Source organism: Cariama cristata, unplaced genomic scaffold (genome assembly GCF_000690535.1).
Source record: "Cariama cristata isolate BGI_N322 unplaced genomic scaffold, ASM69053v1 scaffold13697, whole genome shotgun sequence".
NCBI classification, from domain to species: domain Eukaryota; kingdom Metazoa; phylum Chordata; class Aves; order Cariamiformes; family Cariamidae; genus Cariama; species Cariama cristata.
In genome coordinates this window covers 47,534-63,080 of record NW_009628447.1, presented here as the reverse complement: position 1 = coordinate 63,080, position 15,547 = coordinate 47,534, and the positions used below count along the sequence as shown (strand labels likewise).

The 15,547-nt window shown below is 36.3% G+C and overlaps 1 protein-coding gene across 1 annotated transcript in view; it reads left to right on the top strand.

Moving 5' to 3' along the window:
* TMEM245 (transmembrane protein 245) overlaps window positions 1-15,547 on the top strand; it is a gene marked incomplete at its 5' end in the record, with an annotated part of 50,523 nt that overhangs the window by 27,357 nt on the left and 7,619 nt on the right. The window contains 4 exons of the mRNA XM_009704830.1: window positions 1,059-1,149; window positions 1,896-1,994; window positions 5,277-5,408; window positions 13,396-13,518. Coding sequence (XP_009703132.1) covers window positions 1,059-1,149; window positions 1,896-1,994; window positions 5,277-5,408; window positions 13,396-13,518 — 445 coding nt within the window. The remainder of the gene's footprint in view (window positions 1-1,058; window positions 1,150-1,895; window positions 1,995-5,276; window positions 5,409-13,395; window positions 13,519-15,547) is intronic.

Genomic DNA, 15,547 nt, shown 5'->3' with positions numbered 1-15,547 from the left:
TCCATGTTGCCATAAGATGGAAATAAGTAGGACTAATGAAAATGGAAATTTGACTGTCGGAAGCTTATTCACATAATGAAAATACTGGAGTACTAGTTGAGTAATTGGCAGAATTTTAGCTAAAATTTTTACTTCTAGTGTTTGCATCCAAATTTGAAGTATCCAAAACACTATCTTTTAATTCATTAGGAGTAAGTATACCTCTTCTCAAATTCATCAGCTTTCAGAGCTTGGTGCTCACATTAGGTTTAGAAGTGACTGACTGGGATGTCTTGGAATTCCAATGTGGAACACTTCTGAAGGATTATACAGACAGAAAAGCTTCCATGTTGATCTTCAGTCAGGTGAACAAATGCAGCAGTTTTATTTCCCGAATGCTTTCTTGTTTTGGAAGGGCTCCAACGTGTGCCATTGAATCAAGATGCAGAAAGAAAGTCAAAGCAGAGAATGTGTGCGCTGTAATCGCAAGTGTTGAAATGCTGGCAACTCAGTAGGTCCGTTGCTTGAAAGTGACGTGAATCCCTGAAGAAATTAATGAGCAGATAGTTTGGTGGCGACTTAGAAACAACTGGTGCCCAAACCTGTTGCTTCATCTGGTCGCTTTTTCAGGGAAACTACGTTAACAGTTTACATTGAGCTTGTAATTCAGAAGGTTGTCTTTGCAGCTAGACGAGACTGCTTCATATAGTCTTTTCAGAAAACTAGAACACTAGGAAAATTTCTAAGAGTATAGTGTCAAAGCACGCTATTGAAGAGCAGATAATAGCATAATTGAAGAGCAGATCTCTTTTTCAAAAGCTGAGATACCAATTTAACTAAGGTTTCAGGAACCTTAGAGAATTCCATGTGCAATGACGTGCCCTATATTTAATTGTGCTTTGCTTATGAGAAGGCCTGTTCCTTAATATGTAGGAGGAAATATTCTAGTTGTAGTAAGCTTAATATGTATTTAACTGTAACTGTTGTTTCAGAATGTTAATTTGTAATGTAGTTTGGGGGTAATGAAATGGGAAAATACGTAGCAGTTAACTTTGTTTTCCTTCTTTAAAAAAACCTAGCTGGCTCCCAGAAGCCCAGGTTATTCAGAAGGCACTCAATTCAGCAGCTAATAATGTATACCAATATGGCCGAGAATGGATTACACATAAGGTAAGAGTGAGCTCCTCCACCTTTTTTCATGTTTTCAGAAATAAAAACCTGAATTTTGTAAAAATAAAAGAAAAATATTTTTGTCAGTGATCCTTTTCTGTGTGGTTAACTATTTTGTTGACAGATCTATTCTTTCTGCTCTCTAGTTTGTCAGTTGGAAGAAGGACAGGGGAGTGATTTTAGTAGTCTTTTCTGCTCAGAGGAATATTTATTTTTAAGAACTGAAAAATCTGTCATATTTTTGATAAGATTGCTAGTGAGAATGCATCAAAGATGAGTAATTTTTTTTCATCTGTCTTTAGCTGTCCAGTTTTAGACAATGTAGACTTAAGGGTTTTTTTTTTTCCCCCCTACTCATATTCTAATTTCTTTGTGGGCTGGGTGTGGTAGATTGGATTTTTAAAAAATTATAATTTATTTATTTAAGTTAACTTTCTTCAGGAGAATTTGCCAACATTCTTATTTATATATTTTGATATCTAGCACTCATCTCAAATTATTTGAAATATTCACTCTAAAGATGATCAGCTTAGTGCAGTAGAATCATTTTTTCACAGTCAAAATCTTCATGTTGTGAACAATGTTGTCTGAAGTGTGTATTCCATACTGATACTCAGCTTTTCTAATCATTTAGATTTAAGCCATGCCTTTACTGACACTCTTATGTGATTCATCTAGGTTGGAGTTTGTCAGTAGATGCCAGCTTCATTCTATCCTGTATAATAAAAGATTTCTATATGTTTTAGCTCCATAAGATTTTAGGAGAAAAAGTGAATAACACCGCTGTGATTGAAAAACAAGTGCTAGAGCTCTGGGACAGGCTTTATCACTCTTGGTTTGTGAAGGTAGGTGACTTATTTAAATGCTATTTATATAAACTATCACGTAGCACTTTGAGATAATTATGTTAAGTATGCATTTCTGAGGAAGAGATTAACGAAAAGTTGGAATGCTGAGTAAACATCATAATAAAAAGTTGGTAAAAATTTCAAGTGTATAAGGTAGTTCATTCTACAATCACAGTTTGGGTACAGTCAGAGCTATGTCCTTCACTTAAGTACTTACATGTGGTTTTATGTATGCCATTTAATTTATGCTTTGCTGACTTCTTATATTTAATATTTCATAGTTCAGAGGTTTCTGTTGAACTTTCGTGGCCTTGAGGGGTTAGGAGAAGGAAAGTGGTATTCTGCATGGTTTGTGTAACTTTTATTAATTGGAAGTTTTGAGAAAGAAATTGTCTTTGCACTAAGTTTCTTAGAATGCATTTTTGCCAACTGTACTAGCGTTCCTATAATGGGTTCTGCACACTGAATCTTGAAAAGTTCATAAGTTAAATAATTTTTCACGCTGGCAATGCTATTTGCCTTTTAAAGGAAAAAGCAATTCATGAGGCATGGTTCAATAGAAATATCAAAATCCAGAACTCATACCCCTGAAATACTGCTGTAAATTTAAATAATTGCAATTATAGTATATTAAAGTACCTGTAAAGTTCCAAGAATATTTCTGTATTAAAAGAAGTAAGAGCTTCAGTATAGTAGTCAAAATAGAAGGGGAAAGAATCAGTTTCATTTTCTGACAAGATAATGCTGTGGAAGAACGTGTGGAGAGAGAACATGATGCTGTTGAGGAATATGGGAGCACTGAAGAGAAATTTAAGCTGTAACTACAATAGATTTTGCTGGTCTTAAGCACTTGGGAGTATTCAGTGCTAAATGCTTGACCAAGAAAAGCACCTACTTTTGATAGAGTTATACTGGTAAACCTATTACTTTTGCTAATATAACCTGTGTGTCAAATGGTCCGTAGCACTGTATCATTCAGTAGGGCTCTGTTCACTACATGTGCTGTAGGAGAACTTTTATTGCTGTAGTATGCAGCACAGGTTGTGTCTCTGTTTGGTGAGTTACGCTATTTCTTTCCTATAGCTGTTGTTTGAGGGAATACTGTGAGGCCTCTTTCTTGTAGATGCTCTTCTGGTAGGGTAAGAAACAGCTTTCCTAGCAACCAGAACGGCAGAAAGAGCTTCAGGACCGCACTGATGCTCGCTGCCTACAATCTTGAGGTCTGTTCCCTGGCTGCTGTTTGCATACTAGACACCTTATGTTACCATTGGCATGCTGGGCTGCAAGCGATTATCTGCAGGCTGCAGGTAACTCCTCCGGAGTCTCTTTCTAATCTTGCCCCTTCTGTCGCACTCCATATCCACATAAATGTCTCATCTGAGTGCTTTCCACCTGGCTGTTTCCTTCTGTAATATTACAATAGCCTTATGTGGTCCTTCAGTGTATCTGAAAACTGCCAAACTAGATGATAGTGCCGTGTGGAGGACATCAGTACCATATCTAGCTTTCTTAGTACAACTTTCAAGCTCCCCACTGTTTCAGTTGTATGAGCTTAATAATTACACTTCATTTTGAGTCCCGCATAGTGTTGCTCTAGTCTGTAGGTGACTGAAGAACCCAGACTCAGGTGATACTTCCATGAAAGCTGTAGAATTGAGGAAGAATTGCCGACAAAATGGGGATTCAACAATTAACTGCTACTTTCTGAGAAGATCAGTAGGTAGCAAATATTTTAAAAGGTTCTAGAGGTGGTGTGATAGATCAGTTACTATTGCATCTACGTACCCAGTGAAGTAAAATAGTAACAGAATAATAAACCTCTTGGAAGATGATGGCATAACTCTGCAATCAAGGTGTTTTTTTCAAGGCCAAGAATCTCCTCTTCCTAGTCCATTCAGGTGTGGGGTTTTGTTTTGTTTTTAGGATCTAGTGAATTTGCTGAAGAGGAACCAGTTGACAATTTCTTCAAATCCGTTATTTGTCAATGCCTGAGGCCTTAAGTGCTACAACAGTATAGTTGCGGAATAACAGTGAACTGGAAATGTGTATTAATAACAATGTTATAAAATTTGCAAATCATACCTAATTCTGCTAGTTAATGGCAAGAGCTGTCTTTGAAAATAGAACTAGATGAACAGAAAATAGGTTCTGGTTACAGTTTACAAATACAAAAGGCCTATCGAAGGGAGATTTCTGACTACCCGTATCTTTCTGCCTTAAGTAAACTGCCAGCTCAGAAGAAAGATTTCTGTGTTGCTGTGGATTGTTAAAGAATGTTGCCAATTGTGCATCATAAAGTGTAACAATACATCTAGGGAGAATTGATAATAAGCAGAAAATTTAATACTCTTAGATAAATCAATGCAGGAACTTCACTGGGAATACTATTTTACATGTATGCCAAAAAAAATACTGTCATTTCGAATGCAGGCTAGTAAGGTTATAAGTTTTTTGAAAATTCAAACAGAAGTAGTGGGACACTTATATAAACAACAGAGTTCAGAACTTGAGAAGCCTCTTGCTCTTAAAGATTAGGATGAGGTCTGTTGTAGTTTGCTTAGACTTGCTTACAGTAGAATTTTGGCATCCTTCTGTGGAACATTTGTCACAGTCCCAGACGGAGTCAAATAGTCTCATGCTAGATGGTAACCAAGTGTGATTCAGTTAGACAACAGGCAGCTTCGTAGTTAGGGTGAAGGAATTAGCTGTTGTGGTTATGGCCATTTCAAGCTGCCTTGCTGTGTTGCAGTTACAAAACCGTGTAGTCAGAAGAAATCCGTGCTTCCAGGTTAACTTTTAGCTTTCTCAGGACTGAACATTGCCAGTGGAGAAGTAGATGCTGATTGTGAGAAAACTACTTGTTTTGGCTGCTGCTTGTGTTTTCCTTTGTGGGTTGTACTTGGAAAAGTTGCATGTTGCAATCAGTAAATTATGTAGGCAGTAACTGAAATCATTACCTCTTTCTTGTGTGCTTTCATAAAGAGGAAGATAGATACCATTGTATCAGTCAAGCAATAAAGCTAATGTTTAACTGAGGTAAATCAGTACAATATAGAGAACTGTAATTATATAGGATAATTAACTGCAGTTTTCTGTCAGATTTTATTTTTTCCAGTGTACAGAGTACTTCCAGGTATTTTTTGAGGATGCCAATTAAAGCAGCTCTAAGTGTTTAGATGCATATTGGATCTTTTCCTCATTAAGGAAACATTAGTCTTTGGCTTTCTTGTATCTGTAAGTTATTCAAATGTGTGTTTTCTTTATGTCTTTGTTTTTAAGAATGTAACACATTCTGGAAGACACAAAGGACACAAATGGCACATAAACCGTCAAAACAGCTGGCTTGGTGATATTCTGGACTGGCAAGATGTTGCATCATTTGTTCACGATAACATTGAAACATTTCTTTCGGTATGTATTTTTTGCCGTTATTACCAAATTGGTCTCATTTTTAGCTGACAAGAATTCCTCCTTAGACTACCACTAAGGTTATGAATTCAAGTAGATGGAAAATTATGGAAACACTGTAAGTGTTACTTACAATTACCTAAGCAATTATTGTAAGCCTACTTAGGATAGAACCATGCTACAAACAGAACTGATTGTGATGAAGAGGCCCTCTTGATTTCAGCATCTTCATTAATAATCACTTCTCAGACTTCTTCCTGAGAGAGATTTTTACTGTAGGATTATCTCTGTCACCTGCAAGCTGGTTTTAAACGCTTTATATTATGTAGTCTTTTCTTTTTAAAAAAGAGACCAATCTGTCTAGATTGTAGTTGAGAAAACTATTGGCCAAAAGGTTGTGAAAACAAAACACAGTTGTTGTGGTTTTTTTTTTTTGTACTCTTACTGTTTTTTTTCCTCCTCAAATTATTATTTATTGAGTTGAAAGCAGCTTATTTCTCTCTCCTTTTATGTAAGTTCTGTGGAGAATGAAATTAATATTTTACATTGTGAGAATTCCTGAATTAATGCACTCGACCTTTCACGTCATGAGGAGAAAAAGAAAAAGCATTGAAAGCAATCCAAACTGATGCAACTACATTGCTCTGAAAAATTATGTTAAGTCTGAAATGCTTAATATACAGAGTCAATCCCTGATATAGTTCGTCTTTGACTTGAGCTGTTGTTGTAAATTAGACGTATCTTCAGGTTACTATTTATCCATTTTGGAAGAGTATTATTTATACCTAACTTGCAATATAATGTTTCATTGGATGCAATAAAGCTAGTATTTGCCTTGAGGCAGTTCTTGGTCTAGACTGATAGGTGTGTGTGCTTTTTCTGTCCTCCCTCAACTGCTGCTTAAATGGTTACAGCTTCTATCATAGAAGATGATGTGAGTCATGAAAAAGTTGAGAGAAACTTTTTATTGCAGTGATACTATTTTCAGTTAATAGTGAAATTTGCTTAATACTTTCTCAGTTGACCATGCATGCTTGAGGCAAAGTTAAAAAAAATGCACAACACATCATCCTTTAAAATCAATATGAAGTTTCCTTCTAGGCAAGAGGTAGAGAAGGAAGAGAAACTACTTGATAGGTGCTAGCCAAGTAATTTACAGCATTGCTGCACAGAGCTCAGAAACTGTGATGATAAGTGTGCTTCAGTAATCTAAATAGGCTAGAATAATGCAGGCAATAGTGTAAAGAGAATAAATATTTGAGACTGAAATACATTAATATTAAATTTTTCATCTAGCTAGCATGCTTTGCGTTACTTCTGAAGTCTGGTTTAGAAGTTCAGGATAAAAAGTGCTTTCCTGTTTATTTCCATGAACTCATTACTCATCAGCTCTGGGGAAACACCTGTCCTTTTTCTCCATACACTTGTGTCTTTAATGACAGACTATAAACCAGTCGGCATAGTATCTAGCTTTAAATCCTGATTTCACATCCTTGCTGGGCAGCATTTTCTTTGCTGGCTTGCTCATACACAATGCATTGCATAAATCTTATTCGCACTGATATTTCAAATTCAAAATTGATGAAAATCTGATTTCTGTGCTTGTTTAGGTCATTAAAACTTGGAGATGATGAAAATAAAAATAGTTTTGACTTAAGTCTGGTGTTTCTAAGCAAGTTGCTTACCTCCCCTAGGGTACAATGGAAGCTTACTGTATTTGGGATTTATGTTTTTGTCAGAGCATGAAAATCTTTCTCTTGGTATTCTGAAGAGGAACAGTGAGTTATTAGAATGGCATACTGAATTGGGAAGGATCAATATTTCAGATTATGTGGGTACTTTTGAGGGGGGTTGTTTGGGGGGGGATGTTTGGGGGGGAGTGTTCTCTTTTCTTTTGAATGGATTTTGTTTGTGTTTGGGTTTTTTTTTTTGCCTTTTTTGTTTGCTTTTTTGTGTTTTGTGGGACTTTGGTTGTGGGTTTTTTTTGGGGGGTTGAGTGTGTTGTGTATGGTGGGAATAGTAGGGGGGGTTAGTGGGGGAGTTTAAATAGATTAACTACAATTCAAACTGTACAATGTTCCTGCATTTGGACATTTGAAATCAATGCTAACGTGCAATTCTTAAGAATGTAGCAAAACATGGTACAGTCCCAAAACTGCTTTGACAGTTTTTTTTAAAACACAAACCATTTAAAGACAATGAGATAACTGTAAAGAAGTGTGTGTGGATATGCAGCTATAGTGAGATTTTCTCCACTTTTGGAAAAGAATAAGATTACACTACTTATTCATAATAAATATTTATGCATAGATTGAGGCTAGGGTTTAACATAGAATAACTGTCTTGCTAGGCCCTTGCCTTTCCAAAATATTTCAGAATGGTACGGATGACTCTCTATTCTCTGAAAACACAGCTATTTGACAGTGTCATATTGCAGTCACAAGCAGATAAGCTCTTTTCCATTGATGGAAATCATAGGAAGTGTTCATCTTCTTTAGTAAGAGAAGGAGCATTTGCTGTAAGAAAAATGTTAAAAGAAGATAGATGCAAGTATTTCACTTCAGGATTCTCCCATAGTGCAAGAAACTTTCATATTAGAGTTGAAAGCATATAATTAAATCACTGATATAACTGTTCTGGGGAGGTACTGGCATTCATTTAATTGGTAACAATATGCATTGATTCAGTACTTTAACTCTGAGTATCAGATAAAGCACAGAATACTTCTGTACCTCCTTCAAAATGTGCGGTTAATTATAGCAATTATACTTAGCTCTAGTTTCCTGTAGACAAACCTTAATTATTTTAAAGTAATTCACTATACAAACATGTAAATTGCCTCAAGATTTAATATGAAGATAAGCTTTTCCAAATCATCCATTTACTTTTTTCTAAAAGCTTTGGTGTTAGCAGCAGTGCTGCCTTTCAGCTTCAGATTTTTCCAATATTCTTCAGAAGCAGTAGTGTTACAAACCAGTTTATCCAGTGATGTGTTTCTGAAGTGGGTTTTATTTCATCAAACTCTTAATTTGGGGAGAGAACTAGGGTGGATGCTCACTTATGCCTCGAATTTTGCACTTCATGCTCTATTCTAAGGTAGTTTTTCAGGTCAATGAAATTTGCAATACCTAGCTGTACTATTAAGATTTAATTTCTGAAAAATAAAAGCCTCATTCCTTCCCCACTCACCTGCTTTTCCATTCATACCCTTTTCCTCCATTTCTTGAAGTCTTGAAACCTTGAAAAGGTAAATGGCTGCTGGCTAAAGCAGGTCATTAGGCATTGGAATGGGCTACCCAGGGAGGTGATGGAGTCCCCATCCCTGGAGGTGTTTAAGAAAAGACTGGACGTGGCACTTAGTGCCATGGTCTGGTTGATATGGTGGTGTTAGGGCAAAGGTTGGAATTGATGATCCCAGAGGTCTCTTCCAACCTCATCAGTTCTGTGATTCTGTAAATCTCTGAATGATCACTCAGAACTCCCTTGATGGTATATGAGCTATTGCTAATGTCTCCTTAAATTGGTCTTTTTGCTTCTTGCACAAGAATATTCATCATTCTACCTGCAGACAGTATCTCATTCAAGATTTCCCAGATAGGAAGACAGAAGACCAACTATTAAGACATACACAGCGAGCTTCAGCTCAGTTTGGTTTCTCTGTGTGTGCCTTTAGCATGACTGATCTTTGTGTTCCATATGAAGTCAGTTTCTCAAATATTTCACTGAGTTACCACATATCCTGATGTTTTCTCTGGCTCTGAGAATTTCTTCAAGTAATCTCCTAAATTTATAGATAATTAATTTATAGTCCATTCTTCAATAGTAATTCAACTACTATGCGTTGTGGGTTTGGTGGGTTTTTTTTTTTTGTAAGGTAAGCATTCAGAGGTTTCGTGTTCTCTTGTTCATAATGGGTGTTGTTTTTTTCAGAGTAGGTGAAATTCAACCTGATGTATATTTTTAGAGGAGGAGTTGATTCCTTTACAATCAGAAAGTCAAAGACATGATGCTGGAGGGTAGTCCTTTTTCTGTTGTTGTTTTGTCTCAGCTTCATGTAATGGTCAAGCAAAGATTTGTTTGTTTTGTTTGTGGGTTTTTTGGTTTTGTTTTTCTCAAAAATAAACTGTTGAGCCCTGAAGGGTTACCCCAGAACTTTATGGGTAAACATTTATTTGGAAATCAGCTTTTAATTGCAGGAGGAAGCCTTTGATCCTGTACGTACTGTATTATTCTTCACAAAGTCCATTGGTTGTCTTCTACCTTCAAGGTTTATTGACTTGTTCTGTTGCTGTCATTTTTGAGTTGTCAGGATGATGTATCTTTCTGAACAGAAGAAAAAATAGAAGTATACAGAATGACAAGTTTTTTTCCTAATACCTCTTTGTGTCCAGTTTTATTCCCTTTATAAATCTGTTAATGATCTCTATAATCAAATTAGGTACATGACTTTACCTGGCTTCCAGAAGTTTGTTAACTTAAAGTTCTCAGTGGAATAACTTCTTTTGGTCAAGTGCCTTTTAAACCTTGCTTTCAGGTTTAAGTTTAAGTGGCCAATAGGACACCTTAGGTGGGCAAGAACATTAATTTTGATTTCTGGCCTGTTACACATTGGAAGGGCACAGCAACTGGTGCTGATGGTGACACATCATGGTGTGATGCATAAGGGAGTCTTGAATTCTGTACAGCTTCGTAACTCTTTTAAACTGATCTCTTAAAGCTTCTTACAAAGCAGTGTTTTGAGGAAAGAGGTGTGTGTTTTCAGTTATTTAATAACCGTAATATTAAAAATATCATTATTGCATAAATATTCACATGTAATTGTGCTTTGGAGAGCTGGTCTCAGCTGGCAAGATTCATACATAGTATTAGAAATTGTTCATACATAGTAACTGAGCTCATTAATTCAGCTGCAGTATGCTCTGGGAATCAAATGGTGTTTTGAACTCTTAGATGTAGGTACATGTATTTTGATTTTGTGACTGTTAGTGAAGTATTTGGTCATTTTCTGATACTGTATTCAGTAATGATTAATGTCTGCTATGTCTGTCTTCTCATCCCAGTGATGAGAAGCATGTGTCTTGAAATTTTAGTGGTACATAGGCATAAAGAGGAACTTAGTCTATAGGTGTAGACAAGTCCTGAAGGATGCACTTGCTTTCATAAGACATACCAAAGTTTGAGCAAAAGGCAATATCTGCACTTACTCTAAAGCAAATGCTAGGGATAACTAGTTCAACAGTTTCCCATCAATGACTCTACCTAACAATGATGTTCTTCTAGGAGAACCAGTCCCAATATTGATTAAACCACCTGATAACTGCATTTAAACTAACTCCAGTTGTATACTGCTGGTTATCAGCTCCATAGGCTAAAGCTTCTAGGGAAAGTGTTAAATACATACAACCTATACTGGAAGAACATACTATTTTGAAGGAAACTTTCTCAGCCCCCACTACATGTCTGCTCTCTTATAGCAGGTGAAATAAGCCCCTTTCCTTGTGAATCGCTCGCCAATATCAGCTCAGCTAATGTGTTGCAAGTGAAGGTGTGTGTGGGAGGGAATTAACGATTGCTGTGATTGGTATTTGGAAGACTGATAAATCAGGCTGGTTTTAATCTTTAAAACAAAACGTTCATTAACACACTTCATGCTAATGCTTTGTTTTACAACCTACTACTTGTTACCATTCTGTATTCAAAGTGGTCAGTCCTACATGAGCTGTGAAGATAGAATACCATCGTGGTAATGCTGTGTAGTTGGCACCAGTAGCCAATATCCTTAGTGGTCTGAGTCGCAGAAGTCAAAGTGAGCAGGCTCAAGAGCTCTTAAATAAGGAAAGCTGGAACTGAAATGGACATCATCTTTCCTCAAATTAAGAAGCTTGTCCTTTTATAAGTTGTTTTTGTTTCTGGACAACTCTTACCCCTTGACCTCTGCTCTGGACTGTATCCTGTGTGATACCTGGAGAGGCATTACTTTGCCAGGTCATGGCAGGTGCCTTATCCTGTTGCTTGCCTGTTTGTTTTGGTTTTGGGTTGTGTTTTTTTTTTCCCCCTTCCTTAGTCGCTACTGTATTTTTTTTTAAAGCAAAAGCAGTCTTTTCCTAGCTGTTAAGGTTGTGCATCTTCAATGCCTTCTTCCTCAATGTTATGTTTCAGGTGCCTTGTTTTCAACCTGTGTCCCTATTTTCACGGCCTTTGCCATTGTTCTGTGATTAAACTCCACATCATAACAGGAGACCTGTGGCACCAAGCTCCTGTTCATATGCCAAGTTCTAGTAACAAGCTTAAAGATCTGGGACTGGAGCCTTGCACAGTTAGCATACAATTTATGACCTGTTATTAGCAATGGCAGTACTATTTTTACTGAGTACCAACTGAAAGGCCTCTACTGTAGCTACAAACCAATCCCTCAAAAATCACTATCCTCTGTGTTTACAGTCCTCATACTGTAATGTACATTTAATAAAGTTACCTGGTGGCTGCATGACCTTATACCACTACTGCACCCCCAGAATGATTTCTTAATCCATAGAAGGAGGAAGGGGACAGGTACCAGTGGGAGAACATTTTTTTTTCAGCAGACCAACCTCTTCACTTCTAACCTCACTTGAATTCTCAAGAGAGACTGATAAAATCTGTTGAAAAGATGAGTCTTAAAATTCATAATTCCCATTAAATAGTAAGAAGCATGAACTAAGTAGATACTTCCAGTTTTACTATGTGTTGTAATTCCCTGTCACTTCCCCCAGCACTTATTCCCTCCCAAGTTTATGCTTAATAAATTATCTTCTATATGTTTCACTCAGTTCCAAAGGAGGGGCGATCACATGGCTCACACTGCTTTATCTGCTCTAAAAATGCCAGCTACTGGTTTCTTTTTGTTTGTTTTGGGTTTTTGTTTGTTTGTTTATTTGTTTTAATTCAGTCTAGCTGATTAAGATATTGATTAAACCAAGAGTAACTTGCTAGTTTTGTAGTCTTCACTTACAACTTTGAACCTGGAGAAGGGCTTTTGTGTCAGAGCTTTTACAGTCTTTCCAGTTATATTAGTTAGTCTGAAAGAAGGTGTGGCTTTTTGTTTGTAACCTTGCTTCTTTTTTATGTTTGAATCACTTTAGCTGATACATTCTTACTGTATTCCTTCTGAATGAAATATTTGTTATGAAACTACTGTGTATTGCATTTAGGATGCCTCCATGTGCCATACCATGCCTTTATTTCCTTAATGTCTCATGAAGTTGCTGGCATATTCAGATTGATGTGTCTGCATCCATACATAAACTAGTTTGCTGTAGTGGGTATTTGTGTGTTTAAAGGCACGTGTCAAAACTACTCTTTACTATCTGTAACTAATAAGCAATCAGTTCCCCAAGCCAGTACAAAATTTGATGGATTGTCTAGCGTTGTTTATTTTCCATAATTACTTGACTGACTGATGCATCCTTACTCAAATTCACAACTTGTGTAGTTGTCTGCAGACATTATAAAAATCATGCATCTCATTACCATAAAACATTTTGAAAACAAATTTGTTAAAGTAGTAATTCTATTATTTGATTTGAAGCTGTCTTCAGATTTATTTCTACCTTGTGATGTTACTCCTTGTTCTTCATGTTTTAGCATTTCTACTTTTGAAAAGATGAATTTTCTCTCCCAAGACAAGATCTGCTTTCAATTGATGGTGATGTTAATTGCAATAAACAAGCATCACTCCATGTAGCTTTTTTGCAATTTTACATAATGAAATAATTTTGAGCATTAGGAGAAAAATTCTAAAACCTTGTAACCATCTACCTAGAAACTTGTCTTTGGTAAAGTAGATGTTTTCATTTGATATTACCTGCTGTAATTTAGGAGTGAGGGAAAATGATTTTTTAAAAAAAAGTCCTTTTTGTATGGCTTGATGGAGATGAATCACTCTATAAGCAGTTCTCTGTCATAACTAGTACCATCCGATGCCTGACTTTGTCTTTGCTTCCCTTTCCAGATCCTGGAGTCTTTGTGGATAGTGATGAGTCGCAATGTGAGCCTCTTGTTTACTACAGTTACAACATTAGTGACAATCCTCTTCCATAGCGGGACAGCTCTTCTCAATTTTGTGCTTTCAGTGGTAAGTAGTATGTCATTGGTTTACATGGTCTGTTTTACTGAAAGAACCTAATTTCACATGTTGTAACAATGAAAAAGCAAACCTAAAGCACTCAAAACATCATCTAATCTTATCTAATACCAGAATCCTTTTAGATTTTGCAACTTTCAAATCTGTTGTTTGGGGGGCATTCTAGGCAAAGGGCAAGATTTGTGTTACTTCCACACTAAGGAGCTTACAGTCTTCCTGTCAGTTTATTCATGGAAAACTCTTGTTTCTGGCCTTGAAGATACTGAGATGTAACTTATGATATCCTACGTAACTACTGAAATCTTATGGCATGTCCTCATAAGCATATCCTTAAACAAACCAGTTCCCTCAGAGGGGAAAAATTGTTAAAGGGGAATGTCAGTAGAAGTATCTATTTCACAAGGATTATCTTATATTCCCTTGTTTTAATGAAGTATTTTCAGCAAATCTGTGAGGCGGTTGTTGCGTTGTTTTTATTTAACCTCTGTGAGCTCCTAATTGCAGAATGCTTCTTACACAAAGTTAATTCTTATTAATGTTATTGCCTGCACTGAGTAGTAGTCTCTGAAGCCTTTCTATTAAAGGTGTTTTCTTTAAAGGTTGTGTTACATTTTAGCCTATTATGTGAGCTAGATGTTTATAGTTTCTTTTGTTCCTAAATACTGCAGCTGTGCAAAGTAATTTATAATGGTAGAGATAGCTTCTTTCTTCTCATTTGCTGTGACAGCTGTTACTTGAAATAAAAATCTCCTAAAACACTAGCCTGGGATTTCTTCCTGTTTTAACTAAACAAATACCGATCTTGGAAGCTTGAGTTAAATCCATGTCCTGGTTTTTAGTTCAGGATTCAAAAACATTTGTTAGAAAGCAAAGTGTTTTGCTAGTTTAACTTCATTGCCACTGATGCTTGCTCAAGAGGGAGGTCTTTGTAGACAAAGCTGCAAAATTGAAATAATATTTAACAACATTTCAAGGCAGCTGTGTTGATTCTCTTCAATATTTAAGAAAGAACAGATCACAATAAGACTTAATAGAATAGCTGTCTTGAACTGAAGAAAATCACTGCCACTTAATTTTGTTGTTCTCTAGTTATCTTTCAGTTAGTAAAGAAAAGATTGCATGGGAATCTTTCATTTCTTCTCTTCCTTAGACCACAATTTCACCCGTGATGCGACATTGGATACAGTGTCTGAGAAATTAGTATACTTAAAAATGACAAGTTTGGATAATAATTGCAGATGACTTTAATGCAGTCATTGCTTAGACATAAAATTTAACTCTAGACACCTAATGGCTTATACCAAGTTCATTACATGCTGTTGCTGTGATACATGATCTCTGTTTCTTCCACTTCTGTTGTAGGTTGAACATGCTACTTAAAATGGTCATATAAAGCTTTCCCACCAAAACGCATGAGTCCTGCAGTCTTGGTTTCTTGGATTTGAACATAAGCTTCCATTTTGCACTCCTAGTGATCTTACATATACAGGAAAAAATTGTTTTAATACACGTATAGGTTCTTTCTGTAAATTCTTGGTAATGGTAGCCTTTGAAATGAAAGCAGCAGAACTGATAAATCAGAAATACTTGAACTTTTAAGAAATAAGGCAAAAAAACACTGAAAAACTTTGTCTCGTTAACTGTACTTCAAATATGCCAGGGTAAAGGGATATGCTTGCCTCCATTTCTATGCACAGAAAATGTCATGTATAAGTGTTGATGTTCCTGTATGAACTACCTCTTTTGAAGGCATTTAAAATTTGCATGCCTACCTGAAGAGTAGTTATTAATGCTGTTAAATTCAGATTTGACGGATGGACCACTCGGTGGATAAGGAATTGACTGGATGGGCTCACTCAAAAGAGGTGCGATCAACAGCTCGATGTCCAAGTGGAGACTGGTGATGAGTGGTGTTCCTCAGGGGTTGGTATTGGAACTGGTGAACCTTAAAGTACTTTTAGGATAACTTAACTGAACTATTGTGAAGGCCATGTAGAAATAATGTAACTACTTCTTAATT